The 24,762-nt window shown below is 44.0% G+C and overlaps 2 protein-coding genes across 3 annotated transcripts in view; both read right to left on the bottom strand.

Annotated features, from left to right (window-relative positions):
* The window catches only part of TNFRSF8 (TNF receptor superfamily member 8), a 61,578-nt gene extending 58,127 nt beyond the window's left edge, over positions 1-3,451 (bottom strand). Inside the window, exon 1 of one of the 2 annotated variants that reach the window (XM_056542693.1) lies at positions 3,389-3,451. The gene's annotated coding sequence lies outside the window, so the exon portion shown is untranslated. Of the gene's footprint in view, positions 1-2,167; positions 2,324-3,388 lie in introns of those variants that run through there. The other variant, XM_056542692.1, reaches the window with a different exon arrangement.
* Positions 3,452-10,152: 6,701 nt separating this feature from the next.
* Positions 10,153-24,761, bottom strand: MIIP (migration and invasion inhibitory protein). Its single transcript, XM_056541835.1, has 10 exons — positions 24,590-24,761; positions 23,949-24,102; positions 21,938-22,330; positions 18,792-18,891; positions 18,585-18,696; positions 16,209-16,267; positions 16,004-16,130; positions 13,425-13,521; positions 11,911-12,033; positions 10,153-11,049 (listed from the first exon to the last, which is right to left on the bottom strand). The coding sequence occupies exons 2-10, from the start codon at positions 24,087-24,089 to the stop codon at positions 10,957-10,959; spliced, it is 1,245 nt and encodes a 414-aa protein (XP_056397810.1). The 5' UTR covers positions 24,090-24,102; positions 24,590-24,761; the 3' UTR covers positions 10,153-10,956.
* Between the last annotated feature and the right edge of the window lies 1 nt (position 24,762).

Genomic DNA, 24,762 nt, shown 5'->3' with positions numbered 1-24,762 from the left:
AGCAGAGAGCTTCAAAGTTAGAAAAATGCAAAATTTTCATTTTTTTCATCAAATTTTGGGATTTTTCACCAAGAAAGGATGCAAGTTACCATAAAATTTTACCACTAAGTTAAAGTAGAATATGTCACGAAAAAACAATCTCGGAATCAGAATGATAACTAAAAGCATTCCAGAGTTATTAATGTTTAAAGTGACAGTGGTCAGAATTGCAAAAAACGCTCCGGTCCTTAAGGTATAAAATGGCCTGGTCCTTAAGGGGTTAAGTGAGGATCATCTATTTATCAATTATTTACTTTGGGCACATTCATACTACTAGTTATGTGATAGAGCAGGCAACCCTCACATACATACACTGGGGTCTTTTTGACCCCTGTTTACTGCTTGTTGAATAAGAGCCATATTATATCATTCCCTGACCTCACTATATATAGATTTATTGTGATTACAACTATTGCTGTACCTGATCCACCTACTTTTTTTGGCTGTATCTGATACATCGCATTTTGTATTGCTTTATACATACACATCTGGTATTCTATCTTAAGTGTGTGACGCTTTTTAACCTTTTGGATATATAAATAAAAATTTGCATATTTTTCAGTAGCAATTGCTCTCTGTTTGAGTTCTTTCTCTTTTTTGTATAAATATATCTGAAACTATACAGCAATGGTCTCCAAACTGCGGACCTTCAGCTGTTGCGAAACTTCATAGTAACATAGTGCATAAGGTTGAAAAAAGACCAGAGTTCATCAAGTTCTACCTATAACCCTAATAAGTCCCTATTGAGTTGATCCAGAGGAAGGCAAAAAACCCTCATACTAGAGGTAAAAATTCCTTCCCGAGTCCAAATTTGGCATCAGAATAAATCCCTGGATCAACGTTCTGTCCCTATAGATCTAGTATACATAACCAGCAATGTTATTATTCTCCAAAAATGCAACTCCCAGCATGTCCTGTCCAGGATCCATTACATCAGTGTTTCGCAACCAACTTGCTTCCTGCTGTTGGCTGTCCGAGCATGCTGGAAGTTGTACTTTTGCAACAGCTGGAGCCTCCCTGGTTGGAGAACACTGACATTGATGATGTCTTTTTTAGTTTTTCTGTAACATCAGCGCTCCGGCCAGACACGCTGGCCGTGAGCGCTCTCCTCCAATGTCCCCGCTGCTGGCGGGGCTGGGAATCGCATCGCGGGACCCGCCCACATGCGAGTTCCAGCCCATCACTCACCTCCCTGGTCTTCTCAGATCCCGGACACGTGCCCCTGCCTCCTAGGGCCCGTGCGTGCTGGAGCTCTGGGATTTAAAGGGCCAGTACGCCCTAATTAGTGTCTTCACCTGTTCCTTCCCTATAAGTGTGTGCACCTCCCCTGCCCTGGGCCGGATCTTTGTTGCCCTAGCGCCTGAGAGAAAGTGCCTGTGTTCCTGATCCTTGTTCCGTGACCTGACCCTGCTACTATGCCGTCTGCCTTGACCTTCAGCTGTCCTGACCTCGTCTTGTCCTTATCCATGTGTACCATGCTTCATCCCAGCTACATGTGTGGATGAGTCGTGCCAGGGGTAGCGACCTGGATGCTGGCTTCCGTAGTAAGACCATCCTGCTTTGAGGCGGGCTCTGGTGAAAACCAGCGGCTCCATGGACTACGCTCCCTGGCACGGCTCACGTAATCATCCACATAGGCCCAGAGGATCCACCACCCGCCGTGACCCTTACATTTTCTATAACACTGACCACTGTCAGCGCACACTGGGAGTTGTAGTTTTGCAACAGTTGGAAAGCCACAGGTTGGAGACCACCAATCTTCACTATATACATTATATTTTGCTGTGTGTTCCTGTATCATACACTACAGTATGTAAGTATTATATATCTGCACATTGGGAAGGTTCCAATACGTAGACGACATCTTTAGTTTTTCTGTAGCACTGACTTATAGTTTTACGTAAGTGTTATTTACATGAGGATGTCACTCCAATGGTCTCCAAAATATGGACCCCCAGCTATTGCAAAACTTCATAGCCGCTGGCTGTCTGGGCATGATGAGAAGTTTTGCAACAGCTGAAGGGCCACAGTTTGGAGTACAGGATTGTATTGAGATTTGGAACCGGCAGGATCCACTAAAATACTAGCGGGCGGTATTAGGTATATTGCTGGCGGTCACACACTATACCTGCGGGTATTCCTGTGCAATCCAGCACTGCGGAGATCTTCTGTCTGTAATATATCCTGGCAAAAATGTCAAGCCACCTTCCCTTATTTTACCTCTCCCGGCATCCAGGACGCAGTGAACCTAATAAAGGAGTACTTCAGGATATGAAAACTTAAAAGGCTACTCTGGTGGAAAACTTTTTTTTTTTTTTAATCAACTGATGCCAGAAAGTTAAACAGATTTGTAAATTACTTCTATTAAAAAATCTTAATCCTTCCAGTACTTATTAGCTGCTGAATACTACAGAGGAAATTCTTTTCTTTTTGGAACACAGAGCTCTCTGCTGACATCATGACCACAGTGCTCTCTGCTGACATCTCTGTCCATTTTAGGAACTGTCCAGAGCAGCATATGTTTGCTATGGGGATTTTCTCCTACTCTGGACAGTTCCTAAAATGGTCAGAGATGTCAGCAGAGAGCACTGTGGTAATGATGTCAGCAGAGAGCTCTGTGTTCCAAAAAGAAAATAATTTCCTCTGTAGCATTCAGCAGCTAATAAGTACTGGAAGGATGAAGATTTTTTAATAGTAGTAATTTACAAATCTGTTTAACTTTCTGGCACCAGTTGATAAAAAAATAAAGTTTTCCACCGGAGTACCCCTTTAAGGATAGGGGATAAGCTTCAGATCGCGAAGTGTCCGACTGCTGCGATCTCCCGTACGGGGCCCCGGCTCTCCTGCCAAATAGCGCAAGTTGACCACCGGACGAAGTGGCAGCAGACACGCCCCCTCAATGTATCGCTATGGAAAAGTCGGAGATTGACGAATGCAGCGCACTGGCTTTCCCAGAGTTGTATTGAGGGGGGGGGGGAGGGAGTCAGCCGCCACTTCGTCGAACATACTCCCTTTCTTTGGACTGCCAGGGCCCCATACGGGAGATTGTGGGGGGTCCCAGCAGTCGGACCCCACGCGATCTTAAACTTATTCCCTATGTTCAGGATAGGGGATAACTTTTTATATCTCGGTGTACTCCTTTAAGGAAGAGTCAGACCCTATATAGTTATGCTGTGTGCACGCTTGGCTGTGCTGGTTGCAGTACTAAGCATGTGTGCCATTTAGGATCCTGGAAAAGCTGGGGGATAGTGTTGAGCTGCCTGCACTTATAACTAAAAAGAAGGCACCTTTCAGAATGTTTTTGGGCATAGGTGAGATTGGACACATATAGGGGGAGATTTATCAAAACCTGTCCAGAGGAAACGTTGCTGAGTTGCCCATAGCAACCAATCAGATCGCTTCTTTCATTTTCCGCAGGCCTTTTCAAAAGTGAAAGAAGCGATCTGATTGGTTGCTATGGGCAACTGGTCAACTTTTCCTTTGGACACGTTTTTGATAAATCTCCCCCATATTGTGGGAGCGGGCAGTAATGGTCAGAAATTAATTGGGAGCGGCGTTAAGAACCCAGTCCCACTTGGGGCTCTAGTTTGGAGACCGCTGCTCTACACCTTATAATTGCCTCCATTCAAGGTATAATTGGGGAATTTATCAAAACCTGTGCAGAGGGGAAAAATTGACCAGTTGCCCATAGCAACCAATCAGATCACTTCTTTCATTTTGAAAAGGCCTCTGCAAAATGAAAGAAGCGATCTGATTGGTTGCTATGGGCAACTGGTCATCTCTTTCTCTGCACTGGTTTTGAAATATCTTCCCCATTGTGTTCTAATTGGTCCCAATTGTATTCCTTAATGGGATCCTTGCCTTTAAGCACCGCTGTTGGCGTTCACATCATGCTGCGTACAATTTACGGCCCCTCAAGTCACCCTATACTTACTGGATGATTTCACAATCTCGCTAAACGTTAAAAAAAGGACAAAATGAACAAGAACCGAAAGCCGCCGGCGAATTCTAGGAATGACGACTTTTTGATGCACATTTCCTGTAAAGAGCAGAGTAGTGTTTTTTATTCTCTCACCCCTCCCCCCCCCCCCCCCCCCCCATTAACCTCTATTAGACTGGAAAAGACTACAGGGTTCACATAGCCTAAATATGTGCTGACAGCTGTCTGTCTATTATAGCTACCACAAGGGTTGTCACCCAGCTTTCCTAGAGTACAGAAAGGCAAATTTTAGGAGTTACAAATGCTATTCACCAGTTTGTGTTCTCACAAGTTCATGGGAAATATAGGTGACAGCTGGTCAGCTTTTCTTTTAGGGCTTTAGGAAAGCTGAGTGACAACTCTATGGAAGCTCTGATGCATTACGTGAATTAACACTCTGCTTTCCTCCAAACCCGAATGGTAAAGGCGCCTAGCGGTTTATTGAATCCGGCCCCCGCCCTTTTACCATCGCAATACCATTGCATCACTACGGTAGTTACATTTAGAGGTATGGTAAAGCTTAGTGCTAACTGTATGGAGGCTCTAACACAGTAAGTAGGAGTTGTCACTCAACTTTCCTAAAGTCCTGGGTGGTAAATGTAACTAGTGACGCAATGAATCAGCCTCTCCCTTCCTCTTATCACAGCATTTCTAGGTATGGGAAAGCCAACTTTATGAAAGGTCTAACAAAGAGGTTGTCACTCAGCTTTCTCACAGTCCTGAATGGCAAATGTCCCACCTTCATATCACTGCATCACTACTTACATTTAGGTGTATGAGAAAGCCGAGTGGCAACTCTTTTGAAGCTCTAATGTAGTTCATGAATTGTCTCTAAATTTCTGAAAGGAAAATTTGGCCCTTACACTCTTATCACTACATCCCTTGGCACAATCAGGAGTATGGAAAAGCAGAGTGCCAGCTCTATGGAAAGTCTAATGCATTACAGAGAGGTTGTCACTCAGCTTTCCTGAATGGTGAGCGTGCCTAGTAATGCAGAAATAAAAGGGTTGGGGAGGCTGATTCATTGCATCACTGAACGCATTTTGCATTCAGGACTGTAGAAAAGCTGAGCGACAAACCCTGTGTACTGTACTAGACCTTCCACAGAGTTGGCTCTCAGCTTTCCCATACTCCTGAATGTGCCTAGGGATGCAGTGATAGAAGGGTGAGGGCCACATTTCCACTCAGGATTCTAGAAAAGCTTACCGTTTCAATAAAAAGTTGCCTCTACCCTCACTAAGCTTTCCCAGACACCCAAATGTGAGTAGTGATGCAGTGATATAAGGACAGTGGAATGGTTTATTGTATCCCTAGGTACATTTACCATTCAGGGCTGTAAGAAAGTTGAGACCTTCCATAGAACTTGCACTTGGCTTTCCCATACTCCTGTAAGTGCCTGGAGATGGTGGGATAAGAGGGTGGGGGCCTGATTCATTGCAGCACTAGCTACATTTACCATTCAAGACTCTAGGAAAGCTTAGTGAAAATAATTATGTACTGCATTAAACCTTCCACAAAGAGATCACCCAGCTTTCCCAGACCCCTAAATATACCTAGTGATGAAGTGAAAAGAGAGTGTAGGAGGCTGATTAATTACATAACTTGGCACATTCAGGCATCTGTGAAAACATGGAGTGTCTCATGCAGAATATATGAGTTGTCACTCAGCTTTTCCACAACCAGATAAAACAACAAATAATTTTTAGGCTGCAGGGCCTGTAGAGGGCGCCGCCAGTCACAGGACATGGCGAGGCCAGAAATATCACCAGACAGTGTCTGTTAAGCAGAATGCCTCCAGCTGTTGCAAAACTGCAACTCCCAGCATGCCCGGACAGCCTTCGGCTGTCCGGGCATGCTGGAAGTTGCAGTTTTTCAACAGCTGGAGGCACCATGGTTGGGAAACACTGTATTAGACTGACCTAAAAAAAAAAAAAATCTTTGGAAACACCGAGCACAGGGTTTCGTATAAAAATTATTTTTTATTTACAATATATCATTTTAGAAAAAGAAATTTTGAAATATTGAACCAAAAATACAAATGTAACACATGCGACATAAACAAGGCGTAAAACAGAGAAATTATTTATACGCATATAAAGTGACACATTACTATATAATGGATCCAGTAAATGACCTATAGTGTGCTTAAAGGGGTATTGCATTATTTGACTATGCTACAGGGGCTGTAAATTTAGTGTAGTTCATAATAGTGTCTGTTCCTGTGTTTGATGGATGGTCTTGCAATTCTTATGTGATCTTCGTCCCAAAATGCCTGTTTTCTCGGGCCTTTCCCAAATTACAGTGAGGCCCGAGATATTACATCACTAATCAGGTGTTGAAAGTGAGCAGGTCTGTGCTTCAATGGGTGAAACGACCGCTGGGTAGTAGGAAGATCATTCTCCAAGGGGCTGCAGGGAATTTTAGTTTCAAGCACAGCATGCATAGAAGGGAGCCTAGCTGTGCTGCAATGGGTGGGGTGGCTGATGTGTGGGAGGGAGATAAGTCACCTCCCACTTACAAACAAGGGATCCTGGGGATTGTAGTTAGAGGGAGGGATTACAAACAGGACACGATTATTTATCACCAACACAAGCACAGATCCTTCCTAAGCCTGTCCATTACTGTCTGTCAGTAAGTAAGTACTAAAGTCACCTTATGGTGCATATCTCCGTTAACTCAGCGTATCCCAACCGGTGGCTCTCCAGTAGTTGCAAAATCACAGTTTCCATCAAACTCTGACATCTGGGCATGATGAGAGTTGTAGTTTTGTAAACAGCTAGAGAGCCGGTTGGCGCAGCTGAATTTATAGAAATTTCTGCAACTGAAATCTGTTGCGTGTGAATAATGCTTTATACCAGTGGTCTTCAAAGTGTGGGCCTCCAGCTGTTGCAAACTACAACTTTCAGCATGCCTGGACAGCCATGTATAGACAAGCTGGAGCAACAGTCCACAGTTTGGAGACCACTGATCTAAAGTTTTCCTCCATTCACAGGATATGGGAGAGCAATTTAATGTAGAAAATACCATTATATTTGTAATATACATCAGTAAAACATTGTGTATATTTCTTATTATTCCATTGTGGTTAGTAGTGGAGATATGTCGATCCAATCTAGATATATCTTGAGATTGTATTATACCCCTGCTCAGCTGAAGCGTATAGGTGTTTCCCCGTCTGATCTGTGATTTCGTTGTTCTTCAGAAGTCGGTACCTTGTCATCGCCTCCTTCTGGAGGGAGGCGATGGGGTTTCTGGCAGATAATCTACGCCTGTTGGGAGTTGTTAATGAGGTTTTCTCTAGTTCACATAGACGCCTACTGATCCGCTTCCTTCTATTCTGTGCCCGTAAAGTGGTAGTGATGACCTGGAAGGACACCTCCCCTCCCCCTCTGTCTAGGTGGCTAAATCTGGTTAACAAATACTGTATGTTCCGTTGTATCAGACATTCTATGCGAGTCCTAAGTGCCCTAAGAAATTTAACAAGGTATAGACTTTGCTTTTACTTGATGTGTCGTCTGACCCCCCCCCCCCGATAGATTGTCCCAGTAGGTTTCCTATAGTGTGCTTCTCTCCTTTAACCTCTTAAGGACACAGGGCGTACCTGTACGCCCTGCACCCAGTCTAAAACGCGGGGTCACAACGTGTCATAGCAGGTCGGTCCAGGCGGCTAATGAAAGCCAGGACCCAGGGCTAATAGCGTGCGGCACCAATCGTTGTGCCGCGTGCTATTAACCCTTTAGACGCGACGATCAAAGTTAATGGCCGCATCTAAAGTTTAAAAAATTGCATCACGGCAGTTCAGTCGGGCTGATCGGGAACAATGCCGTGTTCTGATCAGCTAGGACACCGAAGAAAGGCCCCCTACCTGCTTCCTCGGGGTCCGATCGGTGATTGACTTCTCAATGCCTGAGATCCAGGCAGGAGCAGTCAAGCTATGCCAATGATCAGTGTTCGGAATCAATGTAATGCATGTTATAGCCCCTAGAGGGGGCTATAACACTGCAAAAAAAAAAAAAAGAAGTAGAAAACCTGGGAAGTGTGCTTGTGTGAGTGTTTGTTCGTTTGTCTGTGTTGAGCTCTCTCCGGTCGGTCAGGTCTCAGATGTACCATTCCTTACTGCTGGTGAATGTTTTTGTATAGCTTGAATCCCTCACATTGTGATGGAGTTGGTTTCTGGGACCTACAGAGGTTGTTGTTTGTTTTTACCTTGTTGGTAATGTTTGTTAAACTGAAAAACTAAATAAATACTTTTAAAAACAAATTGTGTATATTTTTGTCCCTACAGCTATTGTCTGTCTCTCTGTGAGGAGACCAAATACAGGAAGTGGGGGTGGACAAGCGGGGCGGCCTCTGCACACCTGAGGACAAGCGGGGGACCTCTGCACACGTGAGGACAAGCAGGGCTCTGCACACCCGAGGACAAGCGGGGCCTCTGCACACCGAGGACAAGCAGGGCTCTGTGCAGTGAGGCTCTGTGACATGCTCCCAACTCACACAGAAGAATGATTGATAAGCCAGGAGCCTGTACAGATCCCTCCTTGTCCTCCCTCACTTCTTGTATTTTGTCTCCACACAGAGACACACAGGCAATAGCTGCAGGGACAGCACTTTTTGACCCAAAAATATATACCGTATTTTTCGCCCTATAGGATGCACCAGCGTATAAGACACACCCAATTTATAGGTGCAAAATCTAAAAAAAGAAAGATTTTTAACCCAATAGTGGTCTTCAACCTGCGGACCTCCAGATGTTGCAAAACTACAACTCCCAGCATGCCCGGACAGCCGTTGGCTGTCCGGGCATGCTGGTAGTTGCAGTTTTGCATTGAAGACCACTGCATAGGAGGTAATATTCACGTGTCCCCGTCACTCCGGAACGTCTCTGCTGCCGGCCGGGTATCCTCGCTCTCCGTCGCCGCCATCACGTCGTTACGCACATACGCGACGACGAGGAAGGAGAGCGCCGGCCATACAGGGGATCCCTGAACGGAGAAGACACCGAGGAGGCAGGTAAGGTCCCCCCCAGTGTCCTGTAAGCACTAACCCGGCTATTCAATCGGGCTGTTCGGGACCGCCGCGGTGAAATCGCGGCGGTCCTGAACAGCCCGACTGAACAGCCGGGTTAGTGTCACTTTCCCTTCAGATGCGGCAGTCAGCTTTGATCGCCGCATCTGAAGGGTTAATACAGGGCATCACCGCGATCGGTGATGTCCTGTATTAGCCGCGGGTCCTGGCCGTTGATGGCCGCAGGGACCGCCGCGATAGGAGTGTATTCGCCGTATAAGACGCACCGACTTTTCCCCCCCAAAAAAGTGCGTCTTATACGGCGAAAAATACGGTAGATTTTTTAACCAATGTATATTACAAATAGAGATGAGCGAAGTTAGTGATTCGATTCGTCACGAACTTCTCGGCTCGGCAGTTGCTGACTTTAGCCTGAATAAATTAGTTAAGCTTTCACGTGCTCTGGTGGTCTGCAAAAGGTGGATAGAGTCCTAGGAGACTGTCTCCTAGGAATGTATCCACCTTTTCCAGCCTACCAGAGCACGTGAAAGCTTAACTAATTTATGCAGACTAAAGTCGGCAACTGCCGAGCCGAGAAGTTCGTGATGAATCAAATCACTAACTTCGCTCATCTCGCATTACAAATATACATATACTAATGGCATTACCTACATTATATCAAAAGTTATTGTTAACGACAGGTACACAATAATTCTCACAGCTGAGGGTTTGCTACAATTGTATCCAGTCCAGGCAATCTCCAGTGGGCTTAACACACTGATAACATCAATCCCTCTGCTTGTCTTATAGTTTGCTACAATGTATCAGTCCAGAGTCCAGGTTGTTTAGCTCATAGGGCAGTGGTCTCCAAACTGTAGACCTCCAGATGTAACAAAACTACAACTTCAATCATATCCGGGAATGCTGGGTGTTGTAATCTCACAACATCTGGTGGTCTACAGTTTGGAGACCACCAATTAGTAGTGACTGTATACTAATGCAGTAATTAATTATATGGGATCAGATTATCATTAATTTGAATCCTGGATAACCCCTTTTAAATTTGCACAAAAAATAAATATTGTTTCACTAACAAGTTTAAAAGGTGAAACAATAAGAGTGGGTATCCCCTGCAAATTTATTAAGAAATCCCGAAAATGGCACAAATTTGATCACTATTATTTTTTTAATTCTTTTTTGCACATTATTATAGGGGCTGCCATCTTGCTTGAGCTGTTTTTAACACTATTTAGAGGAGATATCCTTTAAGGCAGGACCCATTGACATATATAGACCATAATACACAGGAGCTGTCCTATTCAGATGAATTGGAGAACTTACTGGGCATTCTCTGTGACCTTTACAGAGGTCATTCTACAGAGAGGAGGCAGCTGATCTATGATCTGAATGGTGGTGGATCCAGTGTTATCTATACACAAGGAGGAAAATGCTGATCTCTGTTGCGAATGGTGGTGGACAATGTTATCTACTGGTGTCACCGTACACTGTACTGCAGAGAAGAAAGGCATTATACTAGGATATGATCTGTACAAAACAGGAAGTCTCAGCTTAGTTTTAGCCCTAGTGGACAGAATAAAAACTGCATCATTTCAGGATTATTTTAAAATATAGACATTGTAAAAAAAAAAAAAATTATATATTATATTAAAATGGAAAAATCATCACAAAAAATTTATGAAAAATATGGTTAACATAAAAACTTTACTTAAATGATGGGTCATTTTATTTTTCCTTTTCTGACACATTCCCTTTAAGCGGTCGTGCGAAGCTTCAGTCTTAGTTAAAGTCTATTAGAAAAGTTGCAGAACTTGTCTGGATTGGGCGGCTCTCACTTTCCGTCCGTCGATAATGCAGCAAGTACAGGAAGAAGAGGCCGGCTTGGAGTCTTCCTGGGTTTCCTTCCGTCTTGGACTTTACTTAATGTTCTGGTGATGGAAGGTGATGGAGCGGGACAGGTTCAGCAGATTGTCAGATATGGCCCTTGTAGCGTAGTAAGAAGTACTGTCCTGGAGATGAAGATATATACAAGGAATTCAAGTATTAAAGGGGATCTCTGTTTTGGACATGTAGCTTCTACTGACCCCAACAGGTGAAATTAAGTATTGCACATCAATAGGATGTCTGTGTAATGCACAGAACAGGAGAGGTCTTCCGGAGGGAGATGCTCTTTATAACCATTTCCCACCGAGAGATGAAGATCCTTAAAATCCTCCGCCCCTAGACACCTTCTCCCTCTATACAAAAGGATAAGGGATAAGAGGTCTGATCACGGGGACTCGCTGCTGGGGACTCCTGCGACCTCCCTGCTGCACCTCGCATTCATTTAGAGCGTCGGGTGCAGTGCCGGAGGCTCATTACGTCACAGCCCGCCCCGCCGGTGACGTCATGGCAATTCCCTCTCAATGCAAGTCTATGGGAGCCTCCGCCAAGCATGCCAGTCATCGAAGCAAAGTTCGCTCAGTTCACCGGATGTCTGGGGTGCAGCAGGGAGATCTTACAGGGGTCTCAAGCGGCAGGGCCCCCACGATCAGACATTTTATCTCCTATCCTTTGGATAGGGGATAAGATGTCTAGGGGCGAAGTACCCCTTTAAAAAGGAGGACCCTTCCCATAATAAATTTGGTAGCAGTATAAGGAATATGATGGTAAGCATTTTTATATATTCCCTATAAGTGATAAGTCAGTGTTTCCTAACCAGTGTGCCCCAGTCTGTTGCAAAACCACAACTCCCAGCATGCCCGGACAGCCAACGGCTAGCCAGGCATGCTGGGTGTTTTAGTTCACAACAGCTGGAGGCACACTGGTTGGGAAACACTGGCATAAGTATTGGTCACCCGGTTGAAGAAGCTATATGTGAATTCTCTTACGTTGTTCACATTGACAGTTGTGGTTGGAGTCACCAGGTTTGGCTCCATGGAGGTCTTCAGGTCCAGACTGGAGACTTTGAGGTCACAGGACGGCACAGTATTTTCCCATCCAGCTAAACAATGCTAAAATGGGGAAAATAAAAAATGTGAAAATTATGCCAATTTTCTAGTGTAAAGCATTGGTAACCTCCGCCCCCTCCCTGTGAGGAATGAAAGCACAATGTACAATCAAAAGTTGCAGAAAATGTCATAATCCTGACCATGTAAATCTAAGTTTTATGCCTCTATCACCTATAGTTATTATAAAAATACCTCTTTTCATTAGCTCAGGGGTTTGGTTTCAGGAGTTGTCTTTATTAAATATTCAAAATTTTTTGAACAAACCATTAGAGATGAGCGAACTTACAGTAAATTCAATTCGTCACGAACTTCTCGGCTCGGTAGTTGATGCCTTTTCCTGCATAAATTAGTTCCGCTTTCCGGTGCTCCCGTGGGCTGGAAAAGGTGGATACGGTCGTAGGAGACTCTTTCCTAGGACTGTATCCATCTTTTCCAGCCCACCGGAGCACCTGAAAGCTGAACTAATTTATGCAGGAAAAGGCATCAACTGCCAAGCCGAGAAGTTCGTGACGAATCGAATTTACTGTAAGTTCGCTCATCTCTTCAAACCATATTACAAAAGGTCTTTCATTTTTAACAGTAGCAACATATAAAACGTTTTTTGGATCTGCCCAGAAAAAGAAATAACCTGTGTACGGTGTCAAAAAAGTATAATAAAGCAACTATTTTATTAGCCATACTGCACAGATCTTCCATTATCAGCTGAGCTATCTGGCTTGTAGCAATTACATCCCATCACACTCTCTGAAAGCAGAGCTCACATTCCTTCCACCCACTCTCTTCTGTCTGCTAAGGACCAAACCATTAATGTAAAGAAGGGAAGCTCGTATTACTACTCATTAGATTTTAAAGGCAGAAGAAAGCCTCTGTGACTTTAGTTTCCATCAGAACAGACAAAATTCTGTCTTACCTGGTAAAGGCTTCCTGCTGCCTTAAAATCTAATGAGCAGTAATGTGAGCTCCCCTCTTTACATCAATGGTCTTGATGGGAGAAGACAGGCATGGGAGCTCTGCATTCAGAGTGTGTGACGTGACATCACAGCTACAAGCCAGACAGCTCAGCTAATAATGGAAGATCTGTGCAATATCATCAATAACATATTAAGTTGCTTTACTATACTTTTGGACACCATACATTAAATCAGAAAATGCAACAAAATACTGAGGTACAAAGCTATAAAAATGAATGTTTTGGATGCAGGGTGCCTCTAGCTGTAGCAAAACTACAACTTCCAGCATGCCAGGACAGCCAGAGACTGTCCAGGCATGCTGGGAGTTGTAGCTTTGCAACAGCTGGAGGCACACTGATTGGGAAACACTGATCTTAGGCATATTGGAATTGTAGAGGTCTGAATAGTCCCAAAGTAGTGAAGCTCCAGGGACTGTCTACTTACTGAGGGCAAGGCCAGGCTGTCTGTAGGGTCGAAGCTTTTTCTTCTGTGGGCTCTGTATTTGTAAGGTGGGAGCAGGGTGCTCCGGGGGATGCTCACCCTAAAACACAGCAGGTGAATATTGGTTAATGTACATACAAGTCAGTAAGAGACTGATAACATAGGAGAAGCTCCAGCACAGGCATGTAAAGGGTCTGTGCACTTTGGAGTAGGGTGGTGTACGAGGGTCCATCAGCCGAGACCACCTAAGGACTCATGCAGACAGTCACCTAAATGAGTCCTTCCATCACATGGGAGAGTACCTGGAGTGGCGGCGATGCTACATTATTAGGTACAGTGAGCCATCCACACATTTTGTATTTACTTGGTCATGTGTTTTATTTGCTTGGCTTATTTGCCAGGTTGTGAGAACACAGTTCCATATATGTTGGGCTTATATTGCTAAGCTATCAATATATTTCATTATACATTGTACCAAGTACTTTATGTTGCACATTTCCCTCGCTGTGTCCCCTGAGGAAGTACATGTGATGTTATTTCAAATTACACATGTATAGAAATGCGTTGGGATGGGGTCATAATGGTGTACAAAACTTTGCTAATTGTGTTTACTCTGTTTCTGACCAAGTTGGAATATTGATGACTACTGCATTACTGTGTAGGCCGCACGTTGACTTAGGGACGTTGTTTTTTTGTAATATTTTCCTTGAGGTCTAAATATCTGGCATACGTGTGGACTTTACCTTCCGGTCATCTATATTGTGGGTAGGTGATACGTTTTAAAGGGTTACTATCACTTTACCTGTTGCGGACATCGAGCATACAGGTACGCCCTTGCAGTCTGGGACTTGATGCACTGGACCGTCAAATGACTTCGAAGCGAGCTCAGGAGCTGCGCTCGCTTCAGAGCAGTGAGTGCCAGAAGCCAGACACTCACTGCTTAGGTCATTAACCCTTTAGATGCCGTGATGAATGCTGATCAAGGCATCTAAAGTGAAACTATAAAACGCTGCTTAGCTCATCGTACCCCTGGGATGTGATCGCGGGGGTTTGATAAGTTAAGATGGCGGAGGAGGGTCTCCTTACCTGCCTACTGCCGCCGATTTACTGATGCAACCTGGCTTTGCTAGGCTGTATCAGTGGATTGCCGATCACACTGTATAATACTATGCCATAGGCAAATTACATAAAAGCCCCTCCCCTTATAAAAAATAAAATCCCCCTCCCCCCACCCATTTTACCCCTCCCCCAAAAATACATTTGGTATTGCCACGTGCGTAATTGTCCAACCTAATAAAATATACTGTTTATGATCCCACAGGGTAAACAGCGTAAGCGTAAAAAATTACTAAATGCCACAAATGCTGATTTTTGGTCACAACATATATATTAGAAAAAAAAAATTATGAAAAAGTTATCAAAAAGTCCCATCAAAACAATAATGGTACCGATAGAAACTACAGATCATGGCACAAAAAAAATTAATAAATTTGCCCCCATACAGCCCATATACAGAAAAATAAATAAAGTTATAAGGGTGAGAAGAGGAGAATTTTAAGCATTCTGATTTTGTTAAATAAAGTTTGACTTTTTGTTAAAGTAGAACAACAATAGAAAAACGATATTATTTGGGCATCGTTTAAATCGCATTGACCTACAGAATAAAGAGACCTTGTCATTTAAACCGTAAAGTCCACTGGGTAAAAACAAAATCCCCCAATCTTGGTTTTCTTTATAATTTCTAAGGTTTTGCCGTACATTCTATGGTAAAATAAAAGGTGTCATTAGAAAATAAGACTGGTCGCGCAAAAAACAAGCCATCACAAAAGTTATAGTTCTTAAAAGGAGAGGAGGAAAAAATGAAAAATGTCCTTAAAAGGGGTACTCCACCCCTAGACATCTTATCCCCTATCCGAGGATAGGGGATAAGATGTCTGATCGTGAGGGTCCCGCCGCTGGGGACCCCCGCAATATAGCATGCGGCACCCACCTGTTTCTGCTCCGGAAGCGCTGGAGGGTCTGGGTCCCGACCACCGGAACGGAAGTCCGTGACCGTCCGTGGGTCGGGACCCAGACCCTCCAGGGCTTCCGGAGCAGAAACAGGTGGGTGCCGCATGCTATATTGCGGGGGTCACCAGCGGCGGGACCCCGCGATCAGACATCTTAGCCCCTATCCTTTGGATAGAGGATAAGATGTCTAGGGGTGGAGTACCCCTTTAAGGGGGTTAAAAAAAAAAAAAAAAAAAAAAAAAATTTGACATACTGCCCATAAAAGTTTTGATTTCAGAGTCTCGCTCCATCTCAGCGATAAGCCAATGAAGTGTGTGGCATTGTGCTCGACTCTCCAGCCACCCGCCAGATCCGACCTTTTCTTTCCATAGGCTTCTATAGCAAAAGGTCAGATTTGATTGACAGCTGGGGAGAAAGGCAAGTGCTAGTGATCGCTGAGACCTGATGGGATCAAACTTTTGACATGTCTGGGCAACATGTGAAAAGCAGTTTTTTATTTATTTTTTTTTTTTATATAAATGATCTCTCTTTAATCTTGACATAACCCCTTTAAGTATGAAATATTTACCTACCGTATAAACGCCGGCTCTTCTAAGGATACATGTCGTCTGCCCCTGCGCTTCTTACATACAGGACATGCGGGTTCTGCACCCACAGGTGATGTGAACAGTCGCTGGTTCACTCGGTAGCAGTATACACCTGAAACAAAGAAACAGAGACGCGATTGTGGCGCTTATGTCCTCTTCATCCGAAAAATGTATGTATAAGTGGCCTTACACTGATGAGTGTCCAATGAGAGGTCCAGGTCTTCTACCGAAGAGTCCCGTGCCTCAGATCTGTAGATGTAACCAAAAGGTATATAGATCAGCAAGCAAAAGGTCAAACCACAGCACAGAGGGCAGTGTTTCCCAACCAGTGGTCATCCTGCTGTTGCAAAACTACGATTCCCAGCATGCCCGGACAGCCGTTGGCTGTCCGGGCATGCTGGGAGTTGTAGTTTTTCAACAGCTGGAGGCACCCTGATTGGGAAACACTGACTTAGGGCGTACAATCCATAAGCCACAATTTGTTTATCCTTCTGTACTCCCTATGGCTGCTAAACCTGTAACTTGTAAAAAGATAGATATATTATCAGGGGTCAAGTCCTGGAAAAAAAAAGTGTGGGAACTCACCCAAAATTGCTAATACACTCCCCAAGTTTGCACAAAAAAAACAAACGAAAATATCCAAGCTAAAACTTCACATCCTGTACGGTTCCAACATTCTTACAGACCACATACAGCTGCCTACAGAGTATAAGAGTGACACACTGTAACAAACAGACTCCTCATGTAATCTCCTTACTACTGGGGTGACACACTGTAACAAACCCCCTCCTCATGTAATCACCTTACTACTGGGGTGACACACTGTAACAAACCCCCTCCTCATGTAATCTCCTTACTACTGGGGTGACACACTGTAACAAACCCCCTCCTCATGTAATCACCTTACTACTCGGGTGACACACTGTAACAAACCCCCTCCTCATGTAATTACCTTACTACTGGGGTGACACACTAACAAACCTCCTCCTCATGTAATCTCCTTACTACTGGGGTGACACACTGTAACAAACCCCCTCCTCATGTAATCTCCTTACTACTGGGGTGACACACTGTAACAAACCCCCTCCTCATGTAATCTCCTTACTACTGGGGTGACACACTGTAACAAACCCCCTCCTCATGTAATCTCCTTACTACTGGGGTGACACACTGTAACAAACCCCCTCCTCATGTAATCACCTTACTACTGGGGTGACACACTGTAACAAACCCCCTCCTCATGTAATCTCCTTACTACTGGGGTGACACACTGTAACAAACCCCCTCCTCATGTAATCACCTTACTACTCGGGTGACACACTGTAACAAACCCCCTCCTCATGTAATTACCTTACTACTGGGGTGACACACTGTAACAAACCTCCTCCTCATGTAATCACCTTACTACTGGGGTGACACACTATAACAAACCCCCTCCTCATGTAATCACCTTACTACTGGGGTGACACACTGTAACATACCTCCTCCACATGTAATCTCCTTACTACTGGGGTGACACACTGTAACAAATCTCCTTCCATGTAATTACCTTACTAGAGTGACATGTGACATGTCTCGTCCAGATCAGCCCCGCCTCCTCCACAGCATCACACAGGTCCTTCAACCACGTTCTTTCCTCTCCACCACAGCTAAGCTCCGCCCCCAACAAGTGATGGTGACATCATCACAGGTCCTACATCTCCAGCATCTAGCAGTCCGGCCCGGGGGAGGAGACGGAGGGAGGGTAAGAATAATTCAGAGGTCAGTCCTGCAGGACTAGTGTAACAGGGACGGCGTTCCTCCTCTGGAAAAAGCAAAGGAACGCCGTTCCTACACACACACACACAATGGAGCTGCTTACTCTGTGTTCTATTAAGAACACTTACATTAGGGTTCCTTGTGTGACCTGCAGTAGCACTTCTCCCCATTCACAGCTTGACACAGTCTCCATAGAAAGCAATGAAAACTATAAATCACTTCAGACCGGCACTTTGTAACACCACCTGCTCTCGTCTACTCTAAAGTCACAGTGGAGAAAAAAAATGTGCAAGATATATGTAATATGTTTATTAGATTTTTTTCACATTTTTTAGTTTCATTTATTTCACAGTTTATTTTTTCTTTTCACTTTTTTTCCCCACCAGCCAAAGGCTGTCTGGGAATGATGGGGGTTGTAGATTCGCAACCCCTGGAGGCTCCCTGTTTGGGAAGACACTGCTTTATGGGTGTCCTCCCCAGGGGAGAGCGCCCAAATTGTAATAACCCATTTTTCATGGTTTTCTTCTGTTTTCAAATCTCGTGGACTACTACGGATTCGGGGACTACGCTTATGACCAGCATTCAGCTCTATGGGAGAGGGGGGGGAGGTACAAACGCTGCATCTCCACCTCTCCCATAGAGATCCATGGAGGGGGCGTGTCAGGTCCTCGTACGGTAGATCACGGAGGGTCCCAGCGCTCTGACCCCCGCAATCAGACATTTATCCCCTATCCTGCATATAGGGGATACGTTGTATGCAGCTGCAGTACTCCTTTAAGATACACAATTGTCATCCACACTGACTCACTCAGTAAAAAAGTCGTGTGCGCAATCCTCGCGGTTGACGCGGCGGAATTCACTGATCTCTGAGAAAAACTGGTCGGATTTATTTGTGATGGGGGACTTTACTTCCAGGAGTCCTATAAAAGAGGGTTAATAGTAGGTAACTTAGTAGTATGGAACAAACATGCTGGAATATAATATATATATATATATATATATCTCTACTACTCACCTGCTATCCAATCATAGCCCAGCAGTGGGCATGCAGACCACCCTGTCTCCAGGCGGGGGGATTCCCCATCGCACAAAAACGTGACACGCCCCGTATCTCTCTGCAAGAGAAGATGACAATGACCTTCTTATTTTGTTAGGTGGTGATAAAGAGCAGTCGCTTGAGGCCCGGTCCCCGTCATTTCTGACTATTGTGATGTTTTTGATGAGGAAAATATTAGTCAGTAAGTTTTGCAGTTTTGAGTGAGACCCCGGAATGAGTCACATCACGGCCCCCCTGACCCCTGCCAAACACTCAGTGCAACTGCTAAGAACCTAAAGCTGTAGCTGTAACCTGAACACATACAGATCTATCCCAAGGACAGTGTTCCCCAACCAGGGTGCCTCCAGCTGTTGCAAAACTACAACTCCCAGCATACCTGGACAGCCAAAGGCTGTCCAGGCATGCTGAGAGTTGTAGTTTTGCAACAGCTGGAGAGCTCCAGGTGCTTGGGAAAACACGGCTTAACAAGGGATTAAAAGGGTCCTTTGCTAAACCAGGCCTAAGATGCGATCTGAATATGTGATCAGTAAAGGGGCCCAACCCCCTCTGGTCCCAAGAATCTATCATTTCACTTTAAACGGACAATAAGGAACAGGAGCCCTTCAGGATCAGAAAGGGTTAAAGGGGTACTCAAGCACTTCAAAAACGTACCCCCAGTGTGTCTGATCATCCAGGGAAAGCTGGGTGATAAGCCCTATATGCAGCATTACACATTGTCACTCCCATAATACTGATGAGCTTGTGATGCAAGCTCTGCAGGATCATAAGAAAGCTGGGTGATAACCACTATGTGCATCATTAAAGTGTTCATAGGAGCTGTCACTCAGCTTTCCCATAAAACTGATTGCACAGACAGTCTAGTAATGCAAGCTCAGGATCACAGGAAAGATGAATGATAACCACTATATGGACCCTAAAGGATCAAAGGTCATTAGAAAAAAAAAAAAAAAACTTTTGATATGTTGTCCAGACATGCCAAAAGTTTGGATCGCACCGGGTCTCCTCCTGAGATCTGCTGTGACAGCTAGTAATCAGCCAGGAAAGCATGCGGCAGCGCCCGGTTCACTTCCCTGCTGTCAATCAAAATCCAATCTTTTCTCTGTATAAGTCTAAACAGTGCTCTCTGCTGACACCTGTCTGTCTGTCTCAGGAACTGTCCAGAGAAGGAGCAAATATCCTGCTATCCTGCTCTGGACAGTTCCTGACATGGACAGAGGTGTCAGCAGAGAGCACTGTTGTCAGACAGACAAGAAAAACTCAACTTCAACAGCTAATAAGTACTGGAAGGATTAAGATTTTTTTTTTTTTAAAGAGGTAATTTACAAATCGGGGTGTTGTATGATTTCGGGTGTGGAAGCATAAGGGGAGGGGGATGAGGGGGTGAGGGTTGTATTATACACACAAATATAATTATATTCACAGTTGTCATTTAATTAACTTTTTATTATCTTCACATAATGATCACTAGCACATTCAATAGGGGGTGGTATTATCACTTGGTGGTTAATTGAGCCTTGGCTCTCCTCTGGGGTCATCATTTTTCATTATCACTATTATTATTATTACTAGTATGATTAATCATCCTTTACACTGGGTATGTGGTGCAGGGTTAGGTATGTGTGTATGTGTGTATGCATGTGCATACATGTGTGCATGTGATGTGTGGGCACAGATGCATATATATATATATATATATATATATATATATATATATATATATATATATATATATTTCACACTTTACTTTATTTTATGTTATTTTTCATACATTATTGATTTTATTATTTTTCTTAATTAATATCACTTATTGGTATCTAATGGTATGCATGAAATGGATGTTTTGATTAGACTAATTATGATCGGATATGGGATATATGGGTAGAGGTTGCGGTTATTCACGTGTAGGTTCCAAACTAGTCTGTAGGGGGCTCCCTAAGGAAAAGGATACATAGATGCGAGAGATAGGAATAGATTACATGATTGATATGGATATGAGTATAGATTATAGGTTTATATAAATTCTTGCTGGAATAGACAATGAGGGCTATTCTATAACTACTTTGTTTTGATTTTAGGATCCCATATTATGGTATTCCTACTTTTGATATATGACTAAATATTTCCTAATATATATATATTATATATATATATATATATATATATATATAACATATATAAATATAAATATGATATATATATATATATATATATATATATATATATATATATATATTATTATATTTTTTTCAATATAGTATAACCAATTGATAATGTTCTGTAACTTTTCCCTTGTTGGGATATGTGACGCGGCTCCCCTGGTTGATACTCACAAAGAGGATGGTTACGCCCGAAGCGCATGCGCGGATTCGTGACGCTGTGCCGTCTTTCGGAAGGCAGTCAGTACGGGCGGATGTGTTTCAAGTTCTGACGCGTATCCGCCGGTGACGCCACCCGGAAGTCGGCCGGCGTCTGGTTCCGCTACATGCGCCATTGGAGGGCGACCATTATAAAGAGCCAGTAGTTCCTACCTCATGCAGCGCCTCTTGAGAAAGGAATCATCCGAAACATGTGTCGAGGTCGCAGGATTATCACTGGGAAGCCGTCAGCATGTCACAATTAGGTAAAGTTTTTTGAGATATTGTTCTACTTTGCGCTGACTAAACCTATACTGCAGGATTGTATTATTGGCAATATTGTGATCTTTGTACATATCCCAGAGATATCCTGCTCAGCTTTTTGTTGGGGTTTTTTTAAGGGTGGGTCATTTTATGGGTGTTTTTTCTACCTGTTTTGTATACATTAATAAAGTTTTTGAATATATTTTTGGGCTAATATTGTAGGTTTTTGTTGATTATTATTAGCCTTTTGGGCTTTGTAGGTAATATAATTTACAAATCTGTCTAAATTTCTGGAGCCAGTTGAACTAAAAAAAAAATTTAAAAAAAGTTGTTTTCTCTCTGGAACACCCCTTTAAGCCTTTCTACTGTGTAATGGGGGTTTCTTATTGGGGAGATGATAAATAGTCTGGCACAGGACCACCTGAACACTTCTATCACCTGATCTCATCTCCCCGCCCCCCCCCCCCAACGGGATGCAGAACGTACCTTGGAGCTCCGGTTCGGTGTCAGGAGAATAGATTTTGGGGTTCTGGGTTCTTTGGTTCTCAGGTTCCCGTCATCCTCTAACCGGTCGATATACTGAGGGGGGAAATCCCTGGAGCCTCTGGTAGGGTCAGATTGGGGGTTGATCATTGTAGAATTGAGGACGGAGACTCGTTTCACTGGAGAATTTATCCTTATAACATCCTGAGAGGAGCGGACCCCGTGCCCAGTGCCCCCCAGTGTCACATGATGAGCAGATCTTGTGGGGAGGGATGTTCTGGGGGTGCTCAGTGCTCTCCTGGCAGCGGATGATGACCCTTGTGTGGTCCGCAGGGCTGGATCCTGACTTCTCAGAACCTCCTCCGGTCCAACCGATGTCGTTTTTGGTTTCCAGGTCTACATGACAAACACAGGCTTGATATAAGAATATTCAGTACACACAACTAAGGTATAAGTCAGTGTTTCCCAACCATGGTGCCTCCAGCTGTTGCAAAACTACAACTCCCAGCATGCCCGGACAGCCGTTGGCTGTCCGGGCATGCTGGGAGTTGTAGTTTTGCAACAGCTGGAGGCACCATGGTTGGGAAACCCTGCCCTGTGGACTGCCATATTGTGTCTGGAGCAGGGCCTAAGGGGACGGGGCATGGCACAGGGATTCTAAGGACATGTTCACATCGTCCATGGCATCTGTATAAGAAATCTGATTCAACTGCAATGTTCTTCAATGGGGTCAGTGACTAAGAAGTCCAGAAGAATCCCCGCCCCATGACAACTACTCTGTAGCAGAAATCTCCAGAGAGAGGTCACTTACCTTCCTCTCCTCTTATAATGTCAGGTGACTATTATAAGCAGATTACTGTAAGCGCTACAAGCACACAGAGAGGCATGGATGGCGCAAATTTATCTGTTCAGCATTTTATCCCAACCTCCCTTGGGACAGGTTATATTTCACGGAAAAATGTAATTTTATATCTCCCAATATACCTCCAGAGCTGCATTCACAATTCTGCTGTCATCTCCCTACAACTGAGCTTCCTACATCAAATGAATAGAGTCGGGTATAACAAAGGACAAGTCCCAGGACTAACTCTGTGCAGACACTGAACACGAAGAGAAGGCCGTGTGTATGATACAGGATAAGTAATGTAATGTATGTACACAGTGATCTCACCAGCAGAATAGTGAGTACAGCTCTGGAGTATAATACAGGATATAACTCAGGATCAGTACAGGATAAGTAATGTAATGTATGTACACAGTGACCCCACCAGCAGAATAGTGAGTACAGCTCTGGGGTATAATACAGGATATAACTCAGGATCAGTACAGGATAAGTAATGTAATGTATGTACACAGTGACCTCACCAGCAGAATAGTGAGTACAGCTCTGGAGTATAATACAGGATATAACTCAGGATAAGTAATGTAATGTATGTACACAGTGACCTCACCAGCAGAATAGTGAGTACAGCTCTGGTGTATAATACAGGATATAACTTAGGGTCAGTACAGGATAGGTAATGTAATGTATGTACACAGTGACCTCACCAGCAGAATAGTGAGTACAGCTCTGGAGTATGATACAGGATATAACTCAGGATCAGTACAGGATAAGTAATGTAATGTATGTACACAGTGACCTCACCAGCAGAATAGTTAGTACAGCTCTGGAGTATGATACAGGATATAACTCAGGATCAGTACAGGATAAGTAATGTAATGTATGTACACAGTGACCTCACCAGCAGAATAGTGAGTACAGCTCTGGAGTATAATACAGGATATAACTCAGGATCAGTACAGGATAAGTAATGTAATGTATATACACAGTGACCTCACCAGCAGAATAGTGAGTGCAGCTCTGGAGTATAATAAAGGATATAACTCAGGATCAGTACAGGATAAGTAATGTAATGTATGTACACAGTGATCCCACCAGCAGAATAGTAAGTGTAGTGTAATAGTGATCAGTAGTGTAATGTATATATCAATGCTTTGGTTGGTCAAATCTCACCCTGGATGGGTCACTGGTGGTCATGCCGTGGACCTTGCTGTCAGTGAATAGCTGCTTCTCGAGTTCATGGCGGTTTATATTCAGCTTCTCCAGCAGAGACTTATTCAGGCGCCGTAGCTCCTCCAGGTGATCGGACGACATTCTCTCTTATCTCCTATATATAAGGGAGGATAAAGTTTGGTCAGTGAAGACATCTAAGGGGGAGATTTATTAAAACTTGTGCAGCGGAAAAGTTGAACAGTTGCCCATAGCAACCAATTGGATCTTTTTTTTTTTTTATTGGACGAAAACTAAAAGCAGCGATCTGATTGGTTGCTATGGGCATCTGTCCTCTGCACAGGTTCAGGTAAATGTCCCTGTTGTATCAGTTTGCTGACTGTGCTTGTCCATCAGACAGGACACTACTCCTCCTAGCATGCACTGGCAGTTTTGCTGGGAGTTGTAGTTACAGACCACTGAGACAGCCAATATGGATGAAGCTTACAAGGACAAAATACATTAACTATTGATGGAAACGCCCTTTAACTATATCCCAGAAGACACAGCGCTGACCACGTGTCCTCCTCGGTCCACTCTACAGACGGACATTACACAGTGATTGCTCTCTACCCCACGTTAATCTCCCGGGACTTCATACAAACCTCATTCCGGTCTCTGCGTCTCCGTCCTCGGGGAACTTCCGACTCCGGAGCCCGGTGTGTTAGCATCCAGCCTTGGTTAACCAGCGCCACCTTCCGGTCATAGAACCGCATTAGACTTTTCTTAAAGCGGCGACAAAGGACTAGGGAAATACCAGTGGGAACGCATGCTGATA

Source organism: Hyla sarda, chromosome 10 (genome assembly GCF_029499605.1).
Source record: "Hyla sarda isolate aHylSar1 chromosome 10, aHylSar1.hap1, whole genome shotgun sequence".
Taxonomy (NCBI): domain Eukaryota; kingdom Metazoa; phylum Chordata; class Amphibia; order Anura; family Hylidae; genus Hyla; species Hyla sarda.
Note: the sequence above shows the minus strand (reverse complement) of the source record. Positions and strands in the feature narration are given on the sequence as shown.

Excerpts from the sequence above, each read along its gene's own strand:
- MIIP (XM_056541835.1), bottom strand. The coding sequence starts at position 24,089 with ATGTCGTCCGATCACCTGGAGGAGCTACGGCGCCTGAATAAGTCTCTG. Across the intron at positions 13,522-16,003 it reads GAAGAGCCGGCGTTTATACG|GGTGAGCATCCCCCGGAGCA; the intron begins GTAGGTAAATAT and ends GCTGTGTTTTAG. Across the intron at positions 12,034-13,424 it reads ACAGCCTGGCCTTGCCCTCA|CATTGTTTAGCTGGATGGGA; the intron begins GTAAGTAGACAG and ends TCCCCATTTTAG.